Source organism: Paralichthys olivaceus, chromosome 6 (assembly GCF_024713975.1).
Source record: "Paralichthys olivaceus isolate ysfri-2021 chromosome 6, ASM2471397v2, whole genome shotgun sequence".
Taxonomy (NCBI): domain Eukaryota; kingdom Metazoa; phylum Chordata; class Actinopteri; order Pleuronectiformes; family Paralichthyidae; genus Paralichthys; species Paralichthys olivaceus.
The window spans coordinates 14,633,284-14,649,835 of NC_091098.1; the positions used below are offsets into that span (position 1 = coordinate 14,633,284).

General features: G+C 41.8%; 1 protein-coding gene across 6 annotated transcripts in view; it reads left to right on the forward strand.

Moving 5' to 3' along the window:
• The window catches only part of scn8aa (sodium channel, voltage gated, type VIII, alpha subunit a), a 43,368-nt gene continuing 26,816 nt past the window's right edge, over positions 1-16,552 (forward strand). For 2 of the 6 annotated variants that reach the window (XM_020089231.2, XM_069526632.1), the window contains exons 1-10: positions 2-264; positions 653-800; positions 3,481-3,814; positions 7,880-7,997; positions 9,776-9,866; positions 10,698-10,826; positions 11,402-11,493; positions 15,387-15,608; positions 15,882-15,945; positions 16,119-16,260. In XM_020089231.2, coding sequence (XP_019944790.2) covers positions 3,536-3,814; positions 7,880-7,997; positions 9,776-9,866; positions 10,698-10,826; positions 11,402-11,493; positions 15,387-15,608; positions 15,882-15,945; positions 16,119-16,260 — 1,137 coding nt within the window. In that variant the 5' untranslated portion in view covers positions 2-264; positions 653-800; positions 3,481-3,535. Of the gene's footprint in view, positions 265-652; positions 801-3,480; positions 3,815-7,879; positions 7,998-9,775; positions 9,867-10,697; positions 10,827-11,401; positions 11,494-11,699; positions 11,792-15,386; positions 15,609-15,881; positions 15,946-16,118; positions 16,261-16,552 lie in introns of all 6 variants that reach the window. The other 4 variants (XM_069526627.1, XM_069526631.1, XM_069526628.1 and 1 more) reach the window with 3 other exon arrangements.

Sequence of the window (16,552 nt, forward strand, 5' to 3'; positions counted from 1 at the left end):
GCTCATCCCTCTTTATTGACCTCTGTACATTTTAGTGGAGCGCACTCTGGGGTTTGGAGGCTTCAGGCCCAAATGACCTTTACGATTTCACCAAACGCACCCGCCGACACTCCCCTCGCATTTTGCTGAGAGTCATCAATTATGCAGGGAAGCTGAAGGGGGGAGATAGCAGCAACAATATGGCGACAACCGCATTTTCTCCCCGATCTCTCCCACAACTGCAGTCCTGCCACGGCTCTCCGGATTCATTGTAACGCTTGCAAAGTGAGTATCCATCTTTTGTTACCGTTTGACAAAGGGCTGCATGTGATGTTGGGCGAGGGTGGATTCTCTCCTTGTCGGTATCCGTGCGTAAATGTCGCAGAGCTGCACGCTACTCTTTTTTTGGGGGCATCGGGATGGAAGGAGAGGAGGTGCCGAGCATCCATCCCGCTGGAGTGTAGCGCAGGAGAGGAAACCTATTTATCTGTGTTTTGATATCGATGACAAGGATTTTCTATGGGAGTAACTGTGTCGTCGAGCATCCGGTGCATTAATTAGAGCTTTAGAGGAGGAAATGTCTCGCAGGTTCTAGGCTTCAGGTAGCGCGCTGTCTGACTGCTCGGGCGCAAAAAACAGCCCAAAAAACCCAAACTTGCTCCTTCTCTTGCAGTTCTATCCCCACATTTGGTTTCTTTTAAACCTCTGGATGACATGATGCTGCACTCGATTCACCACCAGGCTTCGAGAAAGGGACAGATGCTATGTGAGTAGCCTGATCCTCCTTCCATCATCTACAGCTGTGGAAATCATTCCTCCAGGTGATTTTTTTTGTTGGTGTGGCACCACCTTGGTTGTCGTGTTTGTCCTGGTGACCGTGTCATGTCGGGGACTTGTGTGTATGCTGCCGTTTAGCTTCATAAATCGAGGCTATCTCGTTGCACGGATGGAGCCCTTATTGATTTGGCAGTCGACATGGCTTCACGGGTGTGGTGCGGATCCTTCAAGGCGACGCGCAAAAACGCACAGAAAAAAAGGGCTTTTCTTCCACGTTTCGTGCTGAATAACAATAGAGGGCGATCACACATGTTCACTGTGACACTCGTGACTTTGACTAACACACGGTCGTGTTTATACACCAGTGTGACATTTTCCAACATACTAACCACCCACTGCAGCAATATCGCTTCTGCCGATTTGTAGCGGGCCACTTCCCTGCGCAGTGTAGCCTCCAGCTTCTCTGTGTGTGTGTGTGACTGAGCAGGACTTTCTATCCGATAATGTATATTTATGTATCCGAAAAGCACATAATGGCGTCCACGGGGCCCTCCCTTCTTTAATTAACAGCTTTTAGTAAACAAGTCTCCATTTCTGAGTCTCAGAAAAAAAAATGACCGAGAAGGTGCCAGAAGGTGCTGGAAGCTTCTTCTCTGTGGGGAAAAAATGACTGCATTGCCAAAACGTGGATGTAAGGAATGTGATGAAACCCAACAGGATGCTTGTTGTCACTTGATAACATTGGAGAGGGATGAAGGATAAACTGCTGCAGGCCTGAAGGCGTCGAGAGCAGAGCTCCAACACGGAGGCCTGCTGCTGCTTTCTCCACTCACATCGCTCATGATTTTTTCTCTGTATGAACCCTGCATGTATTCAATCGAGCGTGCCCTTGTGTGTTTGTGTGCACGAGTATATCTATTTGTGTGTATGTGTGTGCGCGCTCCGTGTGGTGCTGAAGCGGACAGCGCCAGCAGAGCAGCAGAAGGTTCCGGGGTCCATTTTAAATCAGACGTCTTGGTTCACAGGCTGCATGTTGCACACACACACACACACACACACACACACACACACACACACACACACACACACACACACACACATACACACACACACATAGATAGAGTGGAGTCTTGTCCTGTGTGATATCAGCTTTTACACGTCGAGCATGTTTGATTAGATTGTGTTATGCAAGAGGAGCAGGCAAGTGACAGGCCTTGTGATTCAGATAGGGCTGATTGTGCTGTTAAAGGCTGGATCCACCTTCCTCTCTGCCCCTGGAAAACAAAAGACTTGTGTGCACCCTGATACAATGGGTGCAATATAATGCAAAGGAAGGGGAAGAGTCTCCTGCCAAAAGATCTGATTATCTATAGTAGATTTATCATCCTTCAAATGGCCAGTGTGTGTCGGTTTCAGGTGGGGCTTCGTTTCCCACAAACACCTCCCTCTCCTCTCACCCTCAGCTCTGCCTCACATTAGTACATTGACCCTGAAATGTCCTGCAGCTTGAACAGTTGTCATGTAACCATCATACCCCTTTCACATCTAAGTGTGTCGGAGAGCGGCTCCACTAAGTCATGCAGGCATTAAGTGTGCTGCGCTCTCTGTCAGCCTTTCTGCAGCTATTCAAAAAATCATAAGAAGTAAAAACCCCTGAAATGGCTCTGTTGTCTTCATCAGCATGTAACTCAGAACTTGCTTCCAGCACTGGGTAAAAAAGGGAGACTGTAATTAATCAGACCATTAAACTGTTGGTGCCTGAACACAACACTAAGCATGAGTGGTGGAAAATGTTTCATATACATAACATTTTTTTAAAATTTTAAATAAGAACGTATTGCATGAAGAATCATGAATACTTTGATAAAATACTATTTGCATCACACATGTGAAATTTGATGTGACTTGTTAACCTCTGTTAACAACAAAATAGCATATGTAAAATATTGCTGTTTCACGAACCATAAAAAGTATAAAATGAGATATTTCTTTCTAAAATTACCTGAACTCATGTTACAGAAACAATTGTTTACATACAAGGTGAAAATTCTGAATATATATATGTGTGTGTGTGTCTGTGTGTGTGTGTGTGTGTGTGTGTGTGTGTGTGTGTGTGTGTGTGTGTGTGTGTTCATAGGTAGCAATTTTGAGAAACATATTGTTTCATATAAACAATTTTAAAAGGAGCATGTCAATCCCTGTGGATGGACAGACACACCTGGTGTGTCATGTCACCTGTTAGTCTAAACATTTCTTTATCAAACAGCTCTAGTGTGTTTTGATATTAACGTCTATCAAGGGAAACCAGCAAATTGTAAAAAATTACATTTTGTAAATAAATGATGTGGCAGGGATGCACCATTCAGGCTATGTTGTCTAGTTTTTATTCGGCCAGCAGAGGAATCAAACATTTTACATTTAGTAAAATGGATATATTGCATTTCTATATGAACAAGAGGACTTCATGTCTTAATTTGTGAATGTGGGATTTTAATTGAACGTGAATGTTTCTCGGTGTCTGTAGTCTTTATCACATTTCCGAACTTCTTCTTCATGGAGAAATATTTTTAGGATTATTGATGAAAACATTATGTTTATAGCTCATTTTAAAAAACATTGACTAATGTGCTGAGCATATTAGACACAAGCTGTTTTGTATTTAGAGAATGATTTTGAAATCCATGCAGATCGGCCTGTTGGTTGACTCTTCTTCTCTTCCTGCAGAGCTGTTACTGTGGATGGTACAAACCTAAAGACCAAGTAGCTGCAGGATGAAAACATGGCTGCACCCCTTATTGCACCGCCAGGACCTAATAGCTTCAAGAAGTTTACTGTGGAATCTTTGGCGACCATTGAGCAGCGCATCAATGAGGAGAAAAACAAGAAGCCACCCAAGCAGGACAGCAGCTACCGTGACGACGATGACGAGAACAAGCCCAAGCCCAACAGTGACCTGGAGGCTGGGAAGAGCCTGCCCTACATCTACGGGGACATCCCTAAAGGAATGGTGGCTATACCACTGGAGGACCTGGACCCATACTACCTGAACTCTCAAAAAGTGAGTTAACACAGACCTGAAACACATTCACATGAGTTCATCAACCAAAAAGGATGTTTCTGACTGTGGCTGGGTTTTAAACCTCAGTAATAACCTGCATGAATTTAATCTATGTCCAGAAACAAAGTGATTTTATTGATACGAGTATTCAGAAATTAAATATAATACCCAGAACATATACGTATATGTATAATGTATATGATCGGTATTTGTCCCAGGTCCTCAAGCTTCCAGACCTCAAATTACAAATATAACGGTGGCATCCCTGCCACACACACACACACACACACACACACACACACACACACACACACACACACACACACACACACACCAATGTCTGATGCTCAAACATACAGTACATATAAATATTTCACACAGTGGTCAGTACATGAGTAGACTGATGTCACGGTGAGTCAGACATGATGGCAGGAAGTCACGCAGACAGATTAGAAGCGCAGTGTGTCATGTGATGGTCAGCCTCCGGGTGGATTGTGGATTATTTGACTTTGTGATTAGGTTGCAGATCGTAATTACGTTTTTCCCCTTGAAGACCCTTGGGGAATGTGAGAGTTGAGCACTCGAGCTGTCGAGTGTGGGACGTTGGCGTGTATCTCGTGGGCTTGCAGGGCTTTGGGGAAAAGGTCAGATGCGGTAACTGTTGAAAGGCTTGTTCCACATGACTGACTTTACTAATTGTTCAAAAATGAATCTGTGGCAGCAGATGAAAGCAGCAGCAGTGTGAGGAGTTTGGTTCTCTTAGAGGAGACACGTGTCTCTCTGGGGTTTCTGTCATGTCTGACGCCCAGTGGGAGGACGACCTTGAGAGTCTCTGAATATCATCATCGTCATATGTACCTGTCGACCAAAACCATTCACCTAATCTTACCCTTGTTGGACAAACTTGTCTCTGGATAAAATATTTAGAAATATATATACTCACATATATTAAAAGAGTGAAATGATTTTTTTTAAATTGTAGACATTTTGGAGCCATCAATTCTCAAAGTGAGAACCTGTTTCGTTACTTTAAGAAGATGCAAGAATAGTTTATCAAAACATCACAGTTTTTTACTTCAGCATCAATCAAGATGCAAAGTGAGGTCATTTTAATGCTGGTGTGTTTATAACAGGACTGAGCAGAATCCTCCACCATGGCAACAATTGTTTGTTGTCTATTTTTATCAAAGAATTATATAACAAAATTGGCATTTATATTCAAAATGGTTTCCTCCAATCAGATCTGCTTTTAAATATGGCTGCACTTTTGACAACAGTGTTGTATAACTCCAGACAGTGTAGCTTAAAATATAGAATGCATACAATATATACATTTAGCCATCTACATTAGCTGAACTGGTTGTTTAGGTAATGTACGTGTGTGTGTGTGTGTGTGTGTGTGTGTGTGTGTGTGTGTGTGAGTGTGTGTGTGTGTGATCCATGTTCTTCTCGCCCCGTGTGTCTCATACATTACACTGACTGTTATGTAACAAACAGTCCAGTTCATGAGGAGGAGACACGATTCAAATGATTCGAACATGCCAGGCGTTCACTCACTAACACACAGCTCTGTCTCTTATTCCACACATTGTTTTGCTTCTCGTCTCTGCCTCCTGCCTTCCTCCAGCAGCCCTGTCGGCTCTCAGCTTCAGGCAAATCTAATAACGGCCCTCGATCTTGTCTCGTTCTAATGCCAAAAGGAGCCAATGCTGCTCTGGATGTGGCAGCTGTGACGTCAGATCAGGTGGTGACCTTGATGGAAGAACGCTGCTCTGTATGTCTTTGTCACTGAGCGGCGGCAGGTCTGTTCTGGTAGTGCTCTCTTGCTGAGAGGAGGAGGGGGGGGTACAGGTGTGGAGAAATAAAAAGAAAGCTGTTCATCTTCTTCATCTCAAATCTTCAGTTGTGTCACTTTTTATGATTGTGTCATAACTAAGAGAGGGCTGGCAGCCAGGCTGACTGCGTGACGATGCAGCGTCAGGCCCTCCCTGCCCTCGACGGTGGCCTGAGCAGGTGCCAAGCCGAGCCAGACCAGGTCAGCCTTGGAGTCGATGTACGAGGCTGACGGAATCGATCATTTATGAAGAGAAAGGAAAGAGGGAATGACAGAGGAAGGGAGGGAGGGGGGAGATGAAGTGAGGACAGGGATGAAAAAGGTGACATGTATCAGGATGCATGAGCACACTTGCTCTCCTTCTGCAGTCAGGTTCGCCGGAATGTGTTTTGCTGGGGAAGACGTGCGAGTGTGTCAGAGGAGCCTCCTTAATGAGAAGGCCTTGAAATAAAATCTGAGAAATTTCAAAAAGATTTCCTCCACCACACCTGTGCATGTGTATGGGGAGGAGAGGTGACAGCTGCTCGTCTGCAGATCACATGTAGTGGAAATCATATTTTCTCCATTAAAAATCTAGAACAATTCAAACATAATTTTATTAGGTTCACATCTAGCATGGCAGCTGAGCCCTACGCCATTGCTGCATTTATGTGTGTGTGTGAGTGTGTGTGTGTGTGTGTGTGATACATGTGTGTGTGTGTGTGTAAATGAAAGGCACCATTAAACTGAGTCCATTTGCCATTTACCACAAGGGTTGAGAGAAGGGGCTCTTTGAATGGCTGCTGTGGCCCTCATGGATGCAGATGCTGCAGCCCTGCCTGATGGTTGGAGCTTCTGTGCCTGCCCATCCCCCCCTCCCCTCATCTTCTCCGTCTTCTGCTCAGCTCCCTCGCTCTGGCTCCCACTGTCCTGCTTCTCCTCAGCCTGCTGCTGATACAGTTGCTGCCTGCCGGCTTCACTCGCTCGCTCGCTCGCTCTCCGTCTCCCCCCTGTTTTTTTTTTCTGCCTTCCCTCTCTCCCCTGCTCTTCGCTCAGCTCTGGATTATGAAATTTTCAGTAGCTTTGCAGCACTTTAGTCATGCGTTACAAAAAAAGACTTCCTACATACATAGCAGTTGTGTGTGTGCATGTGTGTGGATGACAACACTGGTGCACGCTGGTGTGTGTGTGTGTGTGTGTGCACATTAGTTTATGGGTAATGGTCATTTACGTGCACACGACATGCAGTATGTGTTGTATTTAATGGAAATGTCATGCTACCAGCAACTGGGACATTTCCAAGTGTGTCATTGTAGCTGACGACAGCGCTGACTGGGAATGTTTACAACCTATATGAGAGTATTAACACTGGAGGGGGAGGCTGCTGCTCTGACCCTTAATATTAACTGAAGAGTAACATTAACCATGTTTAACTGCGATGGGTTGATCTGAGCTGTCTGTAGATTTTAGTCAAATGAATATAATAGGGTCATGTGACATATCTGTGTCTCCTGTCAGAAATACCATGAGATGTTTATGTTTCTAGTCAACAACATCCCACACGTGCCTTCTTGGAAATGCACAGAATACATGTCAGAGTCATGTGACACCACCATGAGGTCTCTTACTGTACGCCTCCTCTCCAACTCTTGTTCCTTCTCCTCCTCCTCCTCCTGACTCCACTGTCTCCAGCTGTCAGCCCTGAACTGGCAGCTCTGCAGGGCTTAATGTAGTGAGGGAGGCCTTGTTAAAAGCACTAGAGCCCATATCACTTGTGCAAATGCACATAGTCTCATTAAAGTTTCAAGCAAAGCGCCATGTTTTATTTAAACAATTATGAGGTTATCCACAGAAAGAGGCTTGCCAGCTCCTCTTGGTTTGTGCTCGTTTCCTTCTCTTTAACCACCGAAGCCATGATGGGCAGGATAGCACTGAGTGACTGGGACAACACGCCCTCTTTAGAAACATCCTGGCAGCCATTTTCACTCTATTTCAAACGCGTTTCAACAAATTTTACGTGACACAAAAATGCACAGCGTACCACTTTATGAGCATATGATCTTTTATGAATAACCTCACATGTGTATGAGTTATGTATGCTGTGATATGTATGTAGTGAACATGCATGAAATAGGAAGACAAATTCAGTGGTTTTTACTAAATGTTTTAAATTACAATCTGTTCTGTATGCATATTTTGTTCTGATTATTATTTATTAATACTATCTTTCTCTCCTCTCCTTCTCTTCACAGACATTTATAGTGCTAAATAGAGGGAAGACAATCTTCCGTTTTAGTGCCACACCTGCCTTGTACTTCATAAGTCCTTTAAATCCGGTTAGGCGAGTAGCTATTAAAATTTTGATACATTCATATCCTTTTGAAAATGGGTCTTAACAGACAAGCGTTTCCTGTTCCATGTGTATTATTCATGATGATATGTTCTGTCTTTCTGCGTTTACCACTATTGATGTTTCCTGTGACTGTTGGAGAGGATACAGACGCTCGCTATGGTACAGTCAGAGTCAGATGGCTACCTTGCATGGACGAGTGTACAGGAAGCCGTGCGGTGGCCATTTTCTCATTTAATTGAAAGGCTAGCCAAAATGATGAGTCATCCTTAGCAGTAAACTAGACCTCCTCAATAAGTGCATTATGGTTTTACTCTGTGGCATCCATCTCAGTACAGAAGACTGAGCAGCGGATTTTTTTACCCCCGAGAGAGAGAGAGCAGTAAAAAAAAAAACCTCAAGAGGTGCAAGAGCCATTTCCATAAAGTAGGTCAGATCCTTCCAGTGATTTACCACATGGTGAAAATGACATTGAAACCGATCCCTGATTGATATCGGAACTGATCCAGCAGACGTCGGCTGGCTACAGTTACAACAGCGTCAAAATCAATGCAGCGCAGACAGAGATATCGTCTCTTTTAATTCATTTACTTCTTCTTCATTGATCAAATCTGGGACCCACTTTACATATTAACAACTTAGCCAATGACAGGTCAGTCAGGCATTTATCAGGTGCTCTAGTGTTTATTCTAATAGCAGCAGCTGTAGCCTCGAGCCGCATACACATGCATATCACTCTGCTGGTTACTACGACCCAGCTAATAGTCGAGGGCCATTTTATATAAGTGTGGTTAGCTATTAGCCCCAAATCATATTTAATTGGATAAATGTAAGTATACCTAAGCATAGGATGATTCATCCAATACACTTTAGAAGTTTACAGTGAGAGAAGAGATATGTTCTCTTACTATGGAAACAGCCTGGACGATATGTTTTTGACATATTTTGTATAGATCAAGAGATAAAAATACAGTTACAAATTACAACCTGGATTAGACGCATTAAAAAAAATGTTTGCAGCCAAACACTTTAAATACATCTGATAAATTTAACACAATTGTATTTTCATGACTGTAATTCTACTGAAAGTAAATACTGGCATGAGAGTTCACATTCTTAATAAATAAAAAAAATAACACTCAATATCTTTCAATAGATAAAATATTAGCCTGGGACAAAACGTTAACTTCACATATGTCCAAGTGAAAAAACTATAAATATATGATAATAGGACAACCTTCCACCAGTGTGCAATAGGATTGTTGTCACATACTGTAATAATGGCAGCAACAAAAAAGTTAAACCCTTTGTAATTTCCAGTCTCTACATTTACCTCAGTTCTGCACATCCTCAGCCACAAGCCACAGCTATAACTAACATCTCTGGCTACCCTTAAAGCAAGTTCTCAGGTTTTCCTTGTTTCCTTGTAGCGTAAAGCCTCTCTGCACTGAAAGCCTCGCAGCTGTAAAACCTGCTGTAGTTTTGGTCATGCCATTGTATTTCCACTAAATATATACCATTTAAATATTTCATGGGTGAAATAATGGCTTTTGTGGTGCTGGACACACATAACCACCTCCTGTTAAGTGCTATGAGTAGATTTTTATGACATTAACCCTTTCCATGTCACAGACTGACTGAACCAAAGAAAACACATAACATGCAAACTGGAGACACAGTAGATATGTTGTATGTTTTCTTTGAGGTTTGATGATGCTTAATATGTTATTATTATTATTATTGTGTTATGATGTTTGTGTTCCCTCTACTTTCCACATTTTCCTTAACCTGCTCCTCACTCTTTTCAGCATGATCATTATGTGTACTATTTTGACCAACTGTATATTCATGACCTTTAGTGATCCTCCCGAGTGGTCAAAACAAGTAGAGTAAGTACACTTTTCTTTTTGTTAATAAATGAATTCAATGCTAAATTCATGCTAAGAGATAATGCCAGTTTGTGCCTTCCTAACAATTCCTGCAACAAATATGTAATTTTTGTTGGAAGATAGAAATTTTAAGAGATTTACAAAGTTGCAGCCTTATTGCATTTAGCTAGAAATAAGATGAACACTATGCTTTGACAACTATTGGGTGGATTATTATAAACATTTATAAAACATATATTTCATGACCAGATAATTAGCAGCTATTAGCATACAAAGATGCTTAACTCTGAAAATACAGTTTTTGGATGACCTCACCCAAGGGAAGCATATATAGCTAGAACAAAATTGGACCTAGAAATGACCCTTGTGGCACACCACACTTAACATGGACGACTGGAAGTTATTAATAGAGATGCGAAGACACACAGTGCTTCAGTCTGTTCTAAAGAATGCAGGAATCAAACATTGTAAACAATATACCTGCTTAACATTATCGTATAAGTTTGGTCACTGAGCATGTTAGCATGCTGTTTATCTCAATTCATTGCTGTGCTGAAGTTCAGCCTCACATGGTTGTTAGCATGGCCCTTGAATTAGTCTTAGCTAACTCTACGTGAGAAACCATTGTGCTATTCATAGCTTTTGTAAAAACAATTTACTTAATTAAAAACTGTATATTATAGAGTTTTGTCTAGCTCCATGTTTTGAAATGTATCCTCTGACCTACACCCAAATCTATTATTACCTGTGTTTCAACAGCTAATGAGAATGCAGACGTTCATGAGTGAGCTTTGATGGTGAACTGATTCTGTCAAAACCTTTGTCTTTCAGGTACACATTCACAGGAATTTATACATTTGAGTCGCTTGTAAAAATCACAGCACGAGGCTTCTGTATAGACGGGTTTACATTCCTAAGAGATCCATGGAACTGGTTGGATTTCATGGTCATTTCGATGGCGTAAGTATTTCTCTTGTGATCAAACTTGTCAATGGATAATGAAATGAAATCATATGCTCAGATATTGACATTGTTTTATATAAAGTGGGTGGGTACAGAAAGTGAGATTTAAAGGCTGCAGATGATCGTCCACCTTTCTGTCTCTCTTTATTCTTCCTTTGTGTCTGATAACCCATTTCCTCTGTTTCCTCCATCTGAGACTCTGGTCTTTCTCTTTGGGGATTGAAGGTTTCCATCCGCGGCCTCCCTGACAACACCCAAATCTCATCTGACTTGTCTTCCTCTTGTCATCTAACTCTTCTTTTCATTCACCTATTCTCTCTTAATCTGCTGGAGTCTTCAGCATCCAATTTAAGGCCCAGTATTTCCCGCTGACGACTACATGTCACATAGTTTATACCACAGATTTACCTGCCTTCATTTGAGCAAATACATACCCAGAAACCATCATGTAAAACACAACATCTTAACTGTTTGTAGAGCTGTCACATAACCCATCTGTGTGTAACTTTATCTTTTCACCTCATATCTACATGTAAATAACAAGCTGTTGTAACTGTGGTTTGATCCTGCAGGTATATAACAGAGTTTGTAAACCTAGGCAATGTCTCAGCTCTGCGCACGTTCAGGGTGTTGAGGGCATTGAAAACTATTTCTGTAATTCCAGGTAAGACAGGATGGGGCGGGTACGGTGGGGGCGGGGTCGGTGTTAGGTGTGTGTGTCTTTCTTTCCTTTTACCTTCCACCCTTCTCCTCAGTGGACAGGCTCTGTGAGTGGCGTCGTTTTCCTCCTGGTTCGGTGGTGTTGTGCTCTTGGCGTGTGTGGTTTTTGTCATCGTGTTTGTTCTGTGTGTGATCCTTCCCCTATTTCAGATATATAACAGAGTTTGTGGACCTGGGCAATGTATCTGCGCTGAGAACATTCAGAGTTCTCCGAGCATTGAAAACTATCTCTGTCATTCCAGGTGAGACTCAGTTTAAACACTAAGGCTGATCCTCTCACCCTTTCTTTTCTACTCACTATTATTATGATTACGATTATGATTTAAGCAACAACTGAAGAATTGGAGACAACCATTTTTTGATTTATTTTTCCTCCAAAATTATCAAAAATGGTACTAATACATTTTTGATAGGCTTTGCAGTCTCCTCTAGGGCCATCCAAAGTGTCTGCACTCTCTTCTGCCCCACTAGCGCTCTCATTACGAGGCTCCTTTCCAAGGCAGCTGTGTTTCTCTGTACAAATAGCTTTTACCCACTCCTGCCACCAGCTTCCACATTGACAAAATCACCTTTTCGTATTAAAGAAAATTGTCGACAGAATCAGCTATTACACATGTGTATCAGCTAAGAATAGATTAATGCTTCTCAAATTTACCTGCAATCCCTCTAGTTACAAAATGAATGTGCAAGTGAAATTAAAGGATCAATAATTTTGCTGCACATTTACAACCAGCGATTGAATTGGAAATATGAGATCCCATGTTTTTTGGGATCAAAAACAGACCTGGTGTATGTTGATGTTCCAATGAGAAATGGCAAAGCTCTTAGAGAGAAGAATACACCTGTTATTTATGCATGAAGACTGCCAAGCCTAGTTTGTGAACATATCTCTTATGCTGCATGATGCTTTTCAGTCACTTGCTTTTTACAATATTAGTCTACTAAGAGCTTGGCTGACAAATGGCATTGAAAGTTTGATTTGCCCTCTTTTGTTTTTAGTTTGGTTATTGATTTTTCTTTTCTCTCTTTTTTACGACCTACTTGAATGGTATATACCACACAGAAAAAAGAGACAGCGTGCTCTTATTCTAGAGGCTGGGGAGGCAGATGGGATGGTTGAATGACCTATTGACCTTTTTGAGTGACAATGACCACACATCTATCTATCTATTGATAGAGGATGCTGAACAGATGTCGTGCTTACTCAAAGGAACCACATATTTAGTGTCTGATAAGGGGATCAAATTTTCTTTTTAACTGTGTTAAATAGGTATACATTTTGAGAAATATGTTTATTTTCTGGTGGAAGGTTAGATGAAAAGATTGATGCCATCCAACTACCAGCAAAAAATTATAGTATTATATATTTATCGGGATTACCATATGTGTTGGACAATTTCTTAGCTCTGTCAGCTTTGTTGCCAATTAATACTGAAAGAAAGTAGCTCAATTTTGTCACAACATAGCTATTTGCATACATATAGTTCAGTTAGATCCTTTAGAACAAAAACTAAGGATTACAATGTTTTATTCTGACACATATAGTTTGATAGCTAACCTGTAATTTGGTCAACAATGTAGATGCATTTACATTATTTACAGCAATATATCATTTTCATTTCCTTCTGGTTGGTATAATTCATATGATTTCATAATTAGTTGTAGCAGGTTTTTTTTAACTTTCCAAAAAATAATAACAGATGAATTGGGGAGAGGTGGCCCTCCAAACCATGGGGAGAAGTGAATGGTCATTAGGTCCATACATTAACAGCTCATTCACGCTTCTTTCTGGCTGCTGATTGGTTGATTGGACCTCCAGCTGCTATCTGCCGCTCACTGAACACAATCAGTCTAAGGAGCCACATAAGGGCACATTGACATTAGTGACTGTCTTTAATGGAGAGGAGCAAAGGCCCAAAAGGATTTATTGGAAGGTTCTCTTTCGCCAAAAGGCCTTTAAAGTTGCTAAATCTAGAGAGAAAGTCACCAGATTGACACACTTGTTGCCAGGCCCAGATAGCTAACGGATGTGGGTCACTTCAGGCAATAATGCAGCACTTCTGGCTTTTTGTGGTGTGTACAAAATGGATATGAGCCTAAAGCTGCCCACTTGTAAAACCGGGGAAATGTGGCCCAAATATCCCAAAACAAACATGCAGGGCTCAAGGCAAGGTGTAATCTGGATGTGAACCTAAAGTGGCCCATGTGGTAAATGGAGAATATGGCCCAAATAGCACAAAACTAATTCGGGCCAACTTTAGTTGACATGTGGTATTTGTATGGCTTACGTGTGGCCCATAGCTGGCAAACAGGAGAGGACCACTGAGGTGCGATGATTCCACGCAGTATGTGGGCTGGATTAGTGTTCGGTGTGGGCCAAAAAATACTCTGTTGTTTTACACATTCTGTTTTTATAAAGATTAAACAGATCTGCTGGTCAGTGGATTTGTGTTAGGCTGAGCTTAACTCTAGCTACTGTATATATTTAATGGACAGGCGTGATTGGCCTGATTCTAATCAAACTTTCTGCCAGAGTGAATAAGCATATTTTCCAAAATGTCAAAATAGTTATTTTACATTAAATCATCAAGGCCTGTAGCAGTGGAATGGACAAAAGTTTAGCTTTTATGGTGTAGTTTTAATGAAGCTAACAGTATCTCATCTGCTGTGGAGGGCATATGTTCAGATCTGAAAAAATCTATAGGTGTTTTAATATAATTCCCTCACAACTGATATTTTAACATACTCTGTAATACTGTGCTTCTCGTGTATTAAATGAGAAAAGTTGTTTTCTTTATTTGTCTTACTTGACTTTTCTAAGCTAACAAGCCTTTTACTGAGATCATGTGAATGTGCAGGCTTAAATTTAGAGCATCTTATATTATACAAGTCAATATGTACAGCTGGTTAAAGCCCACTGTACCTGTAGAGGCCAAACACATAAAGTGGGTGCCTCCATGTTTGAGTTCCTTGTGGAGCCAGGTGAACACAGCCAGAGGAGGCCAGTCTGCAAGGTAAACTACTTTGTCTTAAGTGAAACTGTGGATGAGACAGACTGCAGGGTCGCGGTATGGGGAGTCAGCGCTTTTCCAATGACACCTTATACAAGACAGTTCAAGAAAGTGCCCACACACTGGCACTGGCATTGAATTGCTCCTGTTCAGCCTTGGAGTTTAAATGACCTGCATGTGGTTTCCACTCCCCCTCCCCCTGCCTGTGCCTCTGTCCCCCTCATGGCCCCTCGTTGTGCTGCTGTGCTCTCTTCTTAACAGATTTCCTCTCACTTTTCTACAGTCTTCCCCCTCTTTTCATTCGGCAGTAAAAAGCCAGTAGCTTTGATTCGACCGTGTTGCAATATTTTCCTCTCTGGATAAATCTGAAAAGAGTGGGAAGGCTCGTAAATATTTCCTGTTTGTTTTGTTCCTAGAGATGTTATGTATGTAATCTGTCAGTTTTGTGCAAAATGTATTACTACCTATACTTCAATTTATTTATCAATTTGATCCATGCAAATTATCCCCTGCACAAGCATATCAAACATTTTGATGTAGATATATTATTACATCGATATAAACTCATTTCATGGGAAAGTAAAATACTTTATAGTTCGGTATATGTTATGTGAAAGCAGCAGAGTGTTGCCACTCCAGCTTTTTAAAATCCAGTAAAAACTTTATATTACCCAGTAGTAGATCCCTAAAAGGGATTAGCAAGTTAGCATATTAGCAGTACATGAAAGATAATTTCTTTGACACTCCAGAGATTCATGACTGGGGCATCAGCAGCTCCTGCATCACCTGCATTGTTTATGTACGTGTATGTGTGAACGCCCTCCAGGCCTGAAGACCATCGTCGGCGCCCTGATTCAGTCTGTGAAGAAGCTCTCGGATGTGATGATCCTGACCGTCTTCTGCCTGAGCGTCTTCGCCCTCATCGGCCTCCAGCTCTTCATGGGCAACTTGCGGCACAAGTGTGTGAATTGGCCGATCAACATCACCGAGCACTACATGTCCAGCACCAGCAAGGGCTTTGACTGGAACGAGTACATCATGAACGACAGTAAGTGGAGGCCGGGCTTTGCCAACGGTGAGCTGGCATCAGTCGAGGAGTATGAGTCAAGCCATATGCTGGAAGGAGAAAACAATATGTCGTTTTGGCCCCGCACAGACAAAAATAATGGTTTTGAAAGGAACTGCGCTAAAGTGAACACGTGTGAGCAAAGTGAAATCGGAGATTGGACCGAATGGATTTTCAGACCATTGCGGAATAAACAAGTGTTGCTGTGACAGAATGGGAAATGACTCATTATGGCTGTTTGTTTTTTTTCTGCAGCCAACTTCTACTTCCTGCCTGGCCAGTTAGACGCTCTTCTCTGTGGGAACAGCTCTGACTCTGGGTGAGTTGCCTCCTCTGAACGCTGCTGATCCAAGACCTGCTGTAGCTCTTGTATCTGCCTGTATTCAGATTACATTAGAAGTATATACCACTGAGTCATTTTTGGGCTGTTGCCCTCTTCTCTCTCTTTCTCTCTCTCTCTTTCTGTCTCACTCTCTCCACCCCAACTCACAGCCGCTGCCCAGAGGGCTACACATGCATGAAAGCTGGGAGGAATCCGAACTATGGCTACACCAGCTTTGACAGCTTCGGCTGGGCCTTCCTGGCTCTCTTCCGACTCATGACACAGGACTTCTGGGAAAACCTCTATATGCTGGTGAGGATGATGTGTCAACAAGTTTGCCTTTTTTCACAGGATGCTCATATATATACATCACATATCAGTCCTCCAATATTACTGCATATGAATAGTTGATTAATCACAGTAAATAGTTAACATATTAAAGGGATAGTTCACCGAAAAATAAAAATTCACTCGTAATCCACTCACCAATACTATGTCACTGGATTCTCTTTATCTAGAAGGAGCAGACTAGTTTTGTTGATTTTTTAAATAAATTGTTTAGATAATTTAAAAAAAAACTAAATTTCAAATTTTCTATCAAAGT